The sequence below is a fragment of the Somniosus microcephalus genome, chromosome 34 (assembly GCF_052327205.1).
Source record: "Somniosus microcephalus isolate GS21.2 chromosome 34, FLI_Smic_1.0, whole genome shotgun sequence".
In the NCBI taxonomy this organism is placed as follows: Eukaryota; Metazoa; Chordata; class Chondrichthyes; order Squaliformes; family Somniosidae; genus Somniosus; species Somniosus microcephalus.
The window spans coordinates 3,767,106-3,780,600 of NC_141020.1; the positions used below are offsets into that span (position 1 = coordinate 3,767,106).

The window sequence follows — 13,495 nt, forward strand, 5'->3', positions numbered from 1 at the left end:
ACTGTCGGATGAGCAGTACTGAGGGAGTGCTGCACTGTCGGAGGGGCAGTACTGAGGGAGCACCGCACTGTCAGAGGGTCACTACTGAGGGAGCGCCGCACTGTCGGAGGAGCAATACTGAGGGAGCGCCGCACTGTCGGAGGGGCGGTACTGAGGGAGCACCACACTGTCGGAGGGGCAGTGCTGAAGGAGCGCCGCACTGACAGAGGGGCAGTACTGAGGGAGCACCACACTGTCGGAGGGGCAGTACAGAGGGAGCGCTGCACTGTCGGAGGGGCAGTACTGAGGGAGCGCCCCACTGTCGGAGGGGCAGTACTGAGGGAGCGCCGCACTGTCGGAGGGGCGGTACTGAGGGAGCGCCACACTGTCGGAGGGGCAGTACTGAGGGAGCACCGCACTGTCGAAGGGGCACTACTGAGGGAGCGCCGCACTGTCCGAGGGGCAGTACTGAGGGAGTGCCGCACTGTCGGAGGGACAGTACTGAGGGAGCGCCGCACTGTCGGATGAGCAGTACTGAGGGAGTGCTGCACTGTCGGAGGGGCAGTACTGAGGGAGCACCGCACTGTCAGAGGGTCACTACTGAGGGAGCGCCGCACTGTCGGAGGAGCAATACTGAGGGAGCGCCGCACTGTCGGAGGGGCGGTACTGAGGGAGCACCGCACTGTCGAAGGGGCAGTACTGAGGGATCGCCGCACTGTCGGGGGGTGGTACTGAGGGAGCGCCGCACTGTCAGAGGGGCAGTACTGAGGGAGCGCCGCCCTGTCGGAGGGGTGGTACTGATGGGAGCGCTGCACTGTCGGAGGGGCAGTACTGAGGGAGCGCCGCACTGTCGGAGGGGCGGTACTGAGGGAGCGACGCACTGTCGGAGGGGCAGTACTGAGGGAGCGCCGCATTGTCGGAGGGGTGGTACTGAGGGAGCGCCGCACTGTCCGAGGGTCAGTACTGAGTGAGTGCCGCACTGTCGGAGGGACAGTACTGAGGGAGCGCCGCACTGTCGGAGGGGCAGTACTGAGGGAGCGCCGCACTGTCGAAGGGGCAGTACTGAGGGAGCGCCGCACTGTCGGAGGGGCGGTACTGAGGGAGCACCGCACTTTCGGAGGGGCAGTACTGAGGGAGCACCGCACTGTCGGGGGGCGGTACTGAGGGAGTGCTGCACTGTCGGAGAGGCAGTACAGAGGGACCGCCGCACTGTCCGAGGGTCAGTACTGAGGGAGTGCCGCACTGCCCGTGGAGCAGTACTGAGGGAGCGCCGCACAGTCGGGGGGCGGTACTGAGGGAGTGCTGCACTGTCGGAGGGTCAGTACTGAGGGAGTGCCGCACTGTCGGAGGGGCAGTGCTGAGGGAGTGCCGCACTGTCGGAGGGGCGGTACTGAGGGAGTGCTGCACTGTCGGAGGGTCAGTACTGAGGGAGTGCCGCACTGTTGGAGGGGCAGTTCTGAGGGAGCGCTGCACTGTCCCAAGGGTCAGTACTGAGGGAGTGCCGCACTGTTGGAGGAGCAGTACTGAGGGAGTGCTGCACTGTCGGAGGTGCAGTACTGAGGGAGCGCCGCACTGTCCGAGGGTCAGTACTGAGGGAGTGCCGCACTGTCGGAGGAGCAGTACTGAGGGAGTGCTGCACTGTCGGAGGTGCCGTCTTTCAGATGAGACGTTAAACCGAGGCCCCATCTGCCCCCTCAGGTGAACGTAAAAGATCCCATGGCCACTATTTCGAAGAAGAGCAGGGGAGTTCTCCCCGGTGTCCTGGCCAATATTTATCCCTCAACCAACATCTAAAAAACAGATGATCTGGTCATTATCACATTGCTGTTTGTGGGAGCTTGCTGTGTGCAATTTGAATGCCGCATTTCCCACATTACAACAGTGACTACACTTCAAAAGTACTTCATTGGCTGTAGTGCAATTTGAGATGTCCTGAGGTGGTGAAAGGCGCTGGACACGCACTGAAAATAATTACCAGTAAATTAACCCTGTGGCAGCCGGATTCATAGGCCCTCACCTGCACTCCTCCCTTTCATAAATCACTCTCCTGTTTTACCCTTTGTCTCTGTGGGTCTGTGACTCTGTGGATCCCTGTGGGACTCTGTGGGTCCCTGTGAGTCTCTGTGGGTCCCTGTGGTTCTGTGACTCTGTGGGTCCCTGTGAGTCTCTGTGGGTCTCTGGGGTTCTCTGTGAGTCTCTGTGGGTCTCTGTGGGTCTCTGTGAGCCCCTGTGGGTCTCTGGGTCTCTGTGGGTCCCCATGGGCCTCTGTGGGTACCTGTGGGTCTCTGTGGGTCCCTGTGGGTCTCTGTGGGTCTGTGGGTACCTGTGGGTCTCTGTGGGTTCCCGTGGGTCTCTGTGGGTCTCTGGGTCCCTGTGGGTCTCTCTGGGTCTCTGTGGGTACCTGTGAAGTCCAGGGGTACGATGATATCTCCAGGGTTTGGTGCCAGCTCTTCCAGTTTCTCGGGATTCTCATTCCACTGGCTGAAGAGGTCCTGGTCTTTCTGGGGATCGGTGGCAGGTTCCCGGAGCCTCTGGATCTGGTCCAAGGAGAAGATCACCGTGTCTTCTATCACTGCACTGCAGAGAGAGCGTGCGGAGCGGCCGGTAAACATCAGCAGCACAATTGTCATCAACAGAGGCATAATCTCAAGGAGAGACGTTACCACAGCAACGCATCTCACCAGCGCGAGACGTGATTGGAGGAGCAAAGACATTATTTCGCTGTTTGTCCTTAACCTCCAAACTCCAGATTCCTCGTCCTACAAACTCTTGCACCTCCCTCTATCCCCACTGTGTTGAAATATACCGGGGCTAAAAGGGGTTAAATTACGAGGACAGTTTGCACAGACTGGGCTTGTATTCCCTCGAGTGTAGAAGATTAAGGGGTGATCTAATCGAGGTGTTTAAGATGATTGAAGGATTGGCTAGGGTAGAGAGAGAGAAACTATTTCCTCTGGTGGGGGGAGTCCAGAACAAGGGGGCAGAACCTTAAAATTAGAGCCGGACCGTTCAGGGGTGATGTCAGGAAGCACTTCTTCACACAAAGGGTGGTGGAAATCTGGAACTCTCTGCCCTAAAAACCTGTTGAGGCCGGAGGTCAATGGAAAATTTCAAAACTGAGATCGATAGATTTTTGTTGGGTAGGGGTATTAAGGGTAACGGAACCAAGGCGGGTAGATGGAGTTCAGATACAGATCAGCTGTGATCTCATTGAATGGTGGAACAGGCTCGAGGGGCTGAATGGCCTCCTCTTGCTCCTATGAAATCGAGATTCAATCTCCATCCTCTAGCTCACAGGACCTCAGACGCTTCATAGAAGAAACATAGAAGATAGGAGCAGGAGTCGGCCATTCGGCCCCTCGAGCCTGTTCCGCCATTTAATGAGATCATGGCTGATCATCCAAATTCAGTACCCTGTCCCTGCCTTCTCCCCATATCCCTTGATCCCTTTAGCCTTAAGAAATATATCTAACTCCTTCTTGAATTTATTTAATGAATTGGCCTCAACTGCCTTCTGTGGTAGAGAATTCCACAGGTTCACCACTCTCTGGGTGAAGAAATTCCTCCTCATCTCTGTCCTAAATGGCTTACCCCTTATCCTTAGACTGTGACCCCTGGTTCTGGACTCCCCGGCCATCGGGAACATCCTTCCTGCATCTAGTCTGTCTAGTCCTGTTAGAATTTTATAAGTTTCAATGAGATCCCCTCTCATTCTTCTAAACTCCAGCGAATATAAGCACAATCGACCCAATCTCTCCTCATACGTCATTCCTGCCATCCCAGGTATTAGTTTGGTGAATCTTCGCTGCACTCCCTCCATGGCAAGAACATCCTTCCTCAGATAAGGCGACCAAAACTGCACACAATACTCAAGGTGTGGTCTCACCAAGGCCCTGTACAACTGCAGCAAGACATCCTTGTTCCTGTACTCGAACCCTCTCGCTATGAAGGCCAACATACCATTTGCCTTCTTAACCTCAGTCAGCCTTCCTCCACACTCTAAACCCAAGTTGATGTGACCTAACCCTCATTGTCCTCACCTCAGCCTTGATTCTTCACCTCCCTTCCTGAATTGTAGCTTTGCTTGTTTTATCAAACCGCTCTGTATGAACGTAGCCTGCATTCCTCTTCGAATTGTAACAGGGCAGGAGATGATCACTGTAACCTGGGGGCCCTTTCCAAGGGCTCTCAAACCCTCGGAGAAGGGCCTCAGCAGCGAGAGGCACAGGGCCACCACCTTTGCTCCTGCTGGAATCCTGATCACAATCTCCGTGACGTCAGGGTTGGGAGCTGTTCCATAGAGTTTTCGGGAGCGAATTCATTTAATCACACTCCTTCCCTCAACAACGTGCTTTTATATAGCGCCTTTAACATAGTAAAACGTCCCAAGGTGCGTCACAGGAGTGTTATAAAACAAAATTTGACACCGAGCCACATGAGATATTAGGGCAGGTGACCAAAAGCTTGGTCAAAGAGGTAGGTTTTAAGGAGCATCTTAAAGGAGGAGAGAGAGGCGGAGAGGTTTAGGGAGGGAATTCCAGAGCTTAGGGCCCAGGCAGCTGAAGGCACGGCCGCCAATGGTGGAGCGATTAAAATCGGGGATGCTCAAGAGGCCAGAATTGGAGGAGCGCAGAGATCTCGGGGGGGTTGTGGGGCTGGAGGAGGTTACAGAGATAGGGAGGGGCGAGGCCATGGAGGGATTTGAACACAAGGATGAGAATTTTTTTAATGAAGTATTCTGTGCTGTGTACGCCCTGACCTCGCAAGACTTAATCCTGCCCACATTGCCCAAGGTTTTCCTCCATGCTCTCTTCCCCCTTCCCCCATCCATCGCCCGTGCTCTTCGCGTGTGAACAGATGGCGATAACTCACCTGAGCAGGGAGTTGATGCACACGATACATTGTGGCTGCGAGCTCTTGCTCTTGTAGATCACGGTGGCTTGAGTCTCGAGCCAAACATACCCGCCATTCTTGGCCAGAAACCGGTACTGACCAGAGGTGACCTGTCCCTTACTCAGCACTGTGAGGGAGAGAGGAGAGGGTACGGTTAGTCAGCTGAAATAACCAAGGCAAGGGTGCATCACTCCGCGACGAGGGCGCGTCACTCCGCGAGGGAGCGTCACTCCGCAACAAGGGAGAGTCATTCTGTGACAAGGGAGCGTCACTCCGCGACAAGGGAGCGTCATTCTGCGAGGGAGCGTCACTCCGCGACAAGGGAGCGTCATTCCGCGATAAGGGAGTGTCATTCTGCGAGGGTGGGTCACTCCGCGACGAGGGAGCGTCACTCCGCGAGGGAGCGTCACTCCATGACGAGGGAGCGTCACTCCGCGACGAGGGAGCGTCATTCCGCGAGGGAGGGTCACTCCGCGATAAGGGAGCGTCATTCCGCGAGGGAGTGTCATTCCGCGATAAGGGAGCGTCATTCCGCGATAAGGGAGTGTCATTCCGCGAGGGAGGGTCACTCCGCGAGGAAGCGTCACTCCGCAAGGGAAGGTCACTCCGTGACGAGGGAGCGTCACTCCACGAGGGAGGGTCACTCTGCGACGAAGGAGTGTCACTTCGCGACGAGGGAGCATCACTCGTGAGGGAGCGTCACTCCGCGAGGGAGCGTCACTCTGCGACGAGGGAGTGTCACTCTGCGAGGGATCGTCACTCTGCGAGGGAGCGTCACTCCGCGACGAGGGAGCGTCACTCCGCGAGGGAGCCCAGAGACAGGAGCCTCTTGGTCCTGGTAGTCTCTAACCTTTGATGGCACCACCTTTACTCCTACATCAATCAACGATCTTTGCTTTTCCACCTCCTCTGATCTCGAGTGGAACTCCCACCTCCTTTATCGCTAACCCTGCCCCGAGAAGCTCCGTTTCCAAACATGTCTTTTCCCCTTAACTCTCAACAAACCCCAGGCCCGTTATAGAAATGAATCCAGCTGCTGCATCTGGAGAAGCTCATTCTACACCTCGCTCTGGCTCCTGGCTATGATGCCCTCACAGTCGAATAGCCTGCTTACAGACAGTGTCACACATTAAGAATGGCCACTCGGGTCAGGCACTGGATGGGAAGCAACACCTGTGGAACTGTACCCAGGAGGGGAGGAGAGGAAACCAGTTCAGATCCTTCTGTGTCCGTTAAAGTTCCCTGAAGGACATGAGTTCTACAGAATAGCCACAGATTCCAACTACAACCTGCATTTATACCGCCCCCGGGAGAGCGACAGGTCCCAAGGAGCTTCGCAGGAGCGTAAGGGGGAGATGGAGGGAGAAGGAGATGTGAGGAGGGGACAGGGGAGGTTAACCGTAGAGACGGAGAGGGGGGCGGAGGGGGAGGGGGAGGGAGTAAGTGGAGCGGGGAGATCCGGGGAGGGACGGAGGGCTGGCGGAGGTTACAATGACACGGGGAGGTGAGACCATGAAGGGATTTAACCAGGAGGATTTTATATTGGAGGCGCTGGGGACTGTGAGCCAACATAGGCCAGCGAGTGTTGTGGTCTTGGCTATCGGCGCGGTGATCTGCTCTCGCGCTGAGCCCAGCTGGATGCTGTCACAGTCTCGATTTTAGAATTCTCATCCTTGTTTCCAAATCCCTCCGTGGCCCTCGCGCCCCCCCCCCTTCCCTATCTCTGTAACCTCCTCCAGCCCTCCAACCCTCCCTATCTCTGTAACCTCCTCCAACCCTACAACCCTCCCTATCTCTGTAACCTCCTCCAGCCCTCCAACCCTCCCTATCTCTGAAACCTCCTCCAGCCCTACAACCCTTCCTATCTCTGTAATCTCCTCCAGCCCTCTACAACCCTCCCTATCTCTGTAATCTCCTCCAGCCCTACAACCCTCCCTATCTCTGTAATCTCCTCCAGCCCTACAACCCTCCCTATCTCTGAAACCTCCTCCAGCCCTACAACCCTCCCTATCTCTGTAATCTCCTCCAGCCCTACAACCCTCCCTATCTCTGTAACCTCCTCCAGCCCCACAACCCTCCCTATCTCTGTAACATCCTCCAGCCCTACGACCCTCACAGATCTCTGCGCTCCTCCAATTCTGGCCTCTTGCGCATCCTCCAATTTCCATCGCTCCACCATTGGCGGCCGTGCCTTCAGCTGCCTGGGCCCTAAGCTCTGGAATTCCCTCCCTAAACCTCTCCGCCTCTCTCTCCTCCTTTAAGACACTCCTTAAAACCGACCTCTTTGACCAACTGCCCTAATATCTCCTTATGTGGCTCGGTGTCAAATCTTGTTTGATAATCGCTCCTGTGAAGCGCCTTGGGACGTTTTACTACGTTAAAGGCGCTCTATAAATACAAGTTGTTGTAGCACTGGCCCTACGTGTGCCTGGTCTCCGGCTATATATAGCGCAGTGTTGCTGACAGCTTTTCCTCAGAGAGACTTCAGCTGCTTCCCTGAGTAAACACGAGCTTCGAACAATACCCGTCAAATAGCCAACAGATGATCCATCTGAAAACCTTCCAAATCAAACTTGTTGTGCAGTCAGTGGCCTCAACACAGGCTTGGAAAGAGTCAGCGAGAAGGTGAGGCGCTTCAGGAAGAAGGTACATCAGGTTTGGGTTTGAGAAGACCTGTAGATTAGAGGAGAGAGGAGACGGAGGGAGAGGAGACGGAGGGAGAGGAGACGGAGGAAGGGGAGACGGAGGGAGGGGAGAGGGAGGGAGGGGAGAGGGAGGGAGCGGAGACGGAGGGAGGGGAGACGGAGGGAGGGGAGACGGATGGAGGGAGGGGAGATGGAGGGAGGGGAGATGGAGGGAGGGGAGATGGAGGGAGAGGAGATGGAGGGAGGGGAGATGGAGGGAGGGGAGATGGAGGGAGAGGAGATGGAGGGAGGGGAGACGGAGGGAGGGGAGACGGAGGGAGGGGAGACGGAGGGAGGGGAGGAGTTCTGTAGATTTGAGGTTGGGGAAAGGAAGGGTTGGAGTAAGAGATGGGGCGATGAGCCTTGAACTCACCTCAGTGAAGCTGGAAGGAGGAGGGAGGGTCAGAGGGGGATTTAGAGTCTGGGAGGAACCAGAGAGGGGGCATCGATCCCGGGGTCCGGGTGAACCCCACTGAACACTCGGTCCACGGCTCGTTGAACCTTAACCCCCAGCAGCTCTTTTATTCAATTTTCTCCCCCTTTCTGCTGAAGGGAGCTGAATTCAGGAGAAATTGACCGGTGGAGCGGAGGTTTAATGTAAACGTAATAACAACAGAAAATGCTGAAAAAACTCAGCAGGCCAGGCAACATCCGTGGAGAGAGAAATAGAGTCAACGTTTCAGGTCGAAATCCTTCATCAGGACTCTAATGTAAACGTCCTTCCCTTCACATGGAATGTGTGCGGAGAGATAGCACAGACTGTGATAGCCCACAGCAAAATACCAGAGATTTCTTCACTATCTCCGGCTTACATACAGAGTCACGCTCCCTCTACACTGTCCCATCAAACACTCCCAGGGCAGGTACAGCATGGGTTAGATACAGAGTAAAGCTCCCTCTACACTGTCCCATCAAACACTCCCAGGGCAGGTACAGCACGGGTTAGATACAGAGTAAAGCTCCCTCTACACTGTCCCATCAAACACTCCCAGGGCAGGTACAGCACGGGTTAGATACAGAGTAAAGCTCCCTCTACACTGTCCCATCAAACACTCCCAGGGCAGGTACAGCACGGGGTTAGATACAGAGTAAAGCTCCCTCTACACTGTCCCATCAAACACTCCCAGGGCAGGTACAGCACGGGTTAGATACAGAGTAAAGCTCCCTCTACACTGTCCCATCAAACACTCCCAGGGCAGGTACAGCACGGGGTTAGATACAGAGTAAAGCTCCCTCTACACTGTCCCATCAAACACTCCCAGGGCAGGTACAGCACGGGTTAGATACAGAGTAAAGCTCCCTCTACACTGTCCCATCAAACACTCCCAGGGCAGGTACAGCACGGGTTAGATACAGAGTAAAGCTCCCTCTACACTGTCCCATCAAACGCAGGTACAGCATGGGTTAGATACAGAGTAAAGCTCCCTCTACACTGTCCCATCAAACACTCCCAGGGCAGGTACAGCACGGGGTTAGATACAGAGTAAAGCTTCCTCTACACTGTCCCATCAAACACTCCCAGGGCAGGTACAGCACGGGTTAGATACAGAGTAAAGCTCCCTCTACACTGTCCCATCAAACACTCCCAGGGCAGGTACAGCACGGGGTTAGATACAGAGTAAAGCTCCCTCTACACTGTCCTATCAAACACTCCCAGGGCAGGTACAGCACGGGTTAGATACAGAGTAAAGCTCCCTCTACACTGTTCCATCAAACACTCCCAGGGCAGGTACAGCACGGGTTAGATACAGAGTAAAGCTCCCTCTACACTGTCCCATCAAACACTCCCAGGGCAGGTACAGCACGGGGTTAGATACAGAGTAAAGCTCCCTCTACACTGTCCCAGCAAACACTCCCAGGGCAGGTACAGCACGGGTTAGATACAGAGTAAAGCTCCCTCTACACTGTCCCATCAAACACTCCCAGGGCAGGTACAGCACGGGGTTAGATACAGAGTAAAGCTCCCTCTACATTGTCCCATCAAACACTCCCAGGGCAGGTACAGCACGGGTTAGATACAGAGTAAAGCTCCCTCTACACTGTGTTTTTCCCCCTAACCTCAGACATGCGTGCCCTTTTGCCCCAGTGTAACATTATCCCCCTCCAGCCACCTGTGACCTATCGAAGAACATAAGAAATAAGAACAGGAGTCGGCCATTCGGCCCCTCAAGCCTGCTCCGCCATTCAATAAGATCACGGCTGATCATTGACCTCAACTCCACTTTCCCGCCCGATCCCCATATCCCTTGATTCCCGTAATATCTAAAAATCCGACAATCTCTGCCTGGAATACACTCAATGACTGAGCCTCCACAGCCCTCTGGGGTAGATTCACCACCCTCTGAGTGAAGAAATTTCTCCTCATCTCTGTCCTAAATGGCCGACCCCTTATTCTGAGACTGTGACCCCTGGTTCTAGACACTCCAGCCAGGGGAAAACATCCTCCCTGCATCTACCCTGTCGAGCCCTGTAAGAATTTTGTATGTTTCAATGAGATCACCTCTTATTCTTCTAAACTCTAGAGAATATAGGCCTAGTCTAAGCAATCTCTCCTCGTAGGACAGTTTGATGGTGTTTGATGGTCTGAGCAATGCTCTATGCTGTCGGTGATTGCGGCTTGTTGCTCTGGTCCTATCTCAGGGTGCAGGTCCCTGTCGTGTCCAACGGTCGGACCGACGCCTGGACAATCGCAGAACAGGGAATACTTACAGATGTGGTGTCTCTTGGTCATGTGATCGGAGTCCAGCGAATGGTAGAACTCGTAGGAGGTGTGCCCAAGCATTTCCTTGGGGTGGTAGCCAATCAGTTCGGTAATTCTGCAGAGAGAGAGAGAGAGAGAGAGAGTCAGGCGGGGCAGCAGCCACTGGGCATCATCATCATCTCATGTTGGTGGTTTCCATTACCGCCCTGTCCCGCCCCACCCGGTCCCACCCTGTGTCGTAGAATCATAGAAAGTTACAGCACTGAAAGAGGCCATTTGGCCCATCGTGTCTGTGTCGGCCCAACAAGAGCTATCCAGCCTAATCCCACTTTCCAGCTCTTGGTCCGTAGCCCTGTAGGTTACGGCACTTCAAGTGCATATCCGAGTACTTTTTAAATGTGGTGAGGGTTTGTGCCTCTACCGCCCTTTCAGGCAGTGAGTTCCAGACCTCCACCACCCTCTGGGTGAAAAAAGTTCTCCTCAACTCCCCTCTAACCCTTCGACCAATTACTTTAAATCTATGCCCCCTGCTTATTGACCCCTCTGCTAAGGGAAATAGGTCCTTCCTATCCACTCTCTCTAGGCCCCTCATAATTTTATACACCTCAATTAGGTCCCCCCCTCAGCTTCCTCTGTTCCAAAGAAAACAACCCCAGCCTCTCCAATCTTTCCTCATGACTAAAATTCCCCAGCCCAGGCAACAGTGTCTTCTCCTCTGCCCTGGGGCAGGGCAGTAAATTTCTGTATGCATCTCCACCTTTTACTGCCCCCACCCCATGCATGTTGGCATGGTGCCACGCGTGTTGTCTTGGTACTATATGTGTTGGCATGGTGCCACGCGTGTTGACTTGACTTGCGAGATGTGGGAGCCGGTGGACCCCATTGAGGCTCACGGTGATTACGTCTGTGACAAGTGTCTGCTGCTACAGGAACTCCAGCTCCGTGTTGATGAGCTGGAGTCTGAGCTTCAGACACTGCGACACATCAGGGAGGGGTAGAAGTACCTGGACTCTGTGTATCAGGAGGTGGTCACACCTATGAAGTTAATTAATTCAGATGTAGCCCATGGTCAGGGACAAGATGGTGTGACTACGAGTGAGGCAGGTACGGGGATCCAGGAGGTAGAGCTGGAGGAGCCGCAGCCCTTGCTCTTGTCCAACAGGTTCGAGGTTCTTACTCCCTGTGGGGACAGGAGCAGGGACTGCAGGGAGGATGAGCAACCTGGCCACAGCACCGTGGAATGGGGGGCCATTCAAGAGGGGGGAGTAAATAGAAATGTTGTAGTGGTAGGGGATAGTATTATTAGGGGGATAGATAGAGTTCTCTGCAGCCGAGAGCGAGAGTCCCGAAGGCTGTGTTGCCTACCCGGTACCAGGGTTAAGGACATCTCCTCTGGGCTGGAAAGAAACTTGCAGTGGGAGGGGGTGGATCCAGTTGTCGTGGTCCATGTTGGTACAAACGACGTAGATAGGACTAGGAAGCCGGTTCTGTTAAAGGAGTATGAGCAGCTAGGGGTCAAATTAAAAAACAGAACCTCAAGGGTAATAATCTCTGGATTATTACCTGAGCCACGAGCGAATTTGGCTAGGGCAAATAAAATTAGAGAGTTAAATGCATGGCTCAAAGACTGGTGTGGGAGAAATGGGTTTTGCTTCCTGGGACACTGGCACCAGTACTGGGGCAGGAGGGAGCTGTTCCGTTGGGACGGGCTTCACTTGGCCAGTGCTGGGACTAGAGTCCTGGCGGATCATATAACTAGGGCTGTAGAGAGGGCTTTAAACTAACTAGTGGGGGGGAGGTTCCTAGAGAGCAAATAATAAAAATGACAACAGAGAAGGTCATAGACTTAGGTAGCAGTGGGGAAATTAAAAACCAGAGTGTGTCAGGAAGGGGCAGAAGGTATGGAGTAAAAGGTAAAGTAATAAAAAGGGCAAAAGCAGGAACTAAGTGTCACAAAACATATTTGAAAGTTCTCTATCTGAATGCATGTAGCATTCGTAACAAAATAGACGAGTTAATGGCACAAATAACTACATATGGGTATGATCTTGTGGCCATTACAGAAACATGGCTGCAGGGTGACAATGCCTGGGAATTAAACATACCAGGTTATTTAACGATCAGGAAGGACAGGCAGGAAGGAAGGGGAGGTGGGGTGGCTATGTTAATAAAGGAAGGAATCACTGTAATACAGAGAAATGATATTGGGTCAAAAGATCAGGATAATGAAACAGTTTGGGTGGAGATAAGGAATAATAAGGGGAAAAAAACACTAGTGGGCATAGTCGAAAGGCCTCCGAACAGTTGCAACTCTGTTGGACGGAGTATCAATCAGGAAATAGTTGAGGCTTGTAATAAGGGAACATCTATAATTATGGGGGATTTTAACTATCATATTAATTGGACAAATCAAATTGGGCAGGGCTGCCTTGAGGATGAGTTCATTGAGTGTATTAGGGATGGGTTTCTTGAGCAGTATGTAACTGAACCGACCGGGAGCAAGCAACCTTAGATCTGGTCCTGTGTAACGAGACAGGGTTAATTAAAAATGTCCTAGTAAAGGATCCCCTTGGAATGAGTGACCATAACATGGTTGAATTCCATATTCAATTAGAGGGTGAGAAGGTTGGATCTCAAACAAGCGTGCTAAGCTTGAATAAAGGAGACTATGAAGGTATGAGAGCAGAATTGAGTAGAGTGGATTGGGAAAATAGATTAAAGGGTAAGACGATACATGATCAGTGGTGTACATTTAAGGAGTTATTTTACAACTTCCAAAAAAAAAATATTCCACTGAGAAGAAAAGGGTGTAAAAGAAAAGACAGCCATCTGTGGCTAAGTAAAGAAATTAAGGATAGTATTCGACTAAAAACAAGGGCATATAAGGTAGCCAAATCTAGTGGGAGGATAGAGGATTGGGAAAACTTTAAAAGACAGCAAAAAATAACAAAAAGATTGATTAAGAAAGGGAAGATAGATTATGAAAGTAAATTAGCAAAAAATATAAAAACAGATAGTAAGAGTTTTTATAGTTATATAAAAAGAAAAAGGGTGGCTAAAGTAAATGTTGGTCCCTTAGAGGGTGAGACCGGGAAATTAATGGTGGGAAATATGGAGATGACAAAAACACTGAATGAATATTTTGTATCAGTCTTTACAGTAGAGGACACTAAGAATATCCCAACACTGGACAAACAGGGGGCTAAAGGGGGGGAGGAGCTAAACACGATCAAAATCA

The 13,495-nt window shown here is 52.8% G+C and overlaps 1 protein-coding gene across 1 annotated transcript in view; it reads right to left on the reverse strand.

Moving 5' to 3' along the window:
* LOC147096652 (hypoxia-inducible factor 1-alpha-like) overlaps window positions 1–13,495 on the reverse strand; it is a 40,986-nt gene that overhangs the window by 10,915 nt on the left and 16,576 nt on the right. Inside the window, exons 4-6 of the mRNA XM_085973205.1 lie at window positions 10,266–10,372; window positions 4,852–4,999; window positions 2,381–2,556 (exon numbers count right to left, since the gene is read on the reverse strand). Coding sequence (XP_085829331.1) covers window positions 2,381–2,556; window positions 4,852–4,999; window positions 10,266–10,372 — 431 coding nt within the window. The remainder of the gene's footprint in view (window positions 1–2,380; window positions 2,557–4,851; window positions 5,000–10,265; window positions 10,373–13,495) is intronic.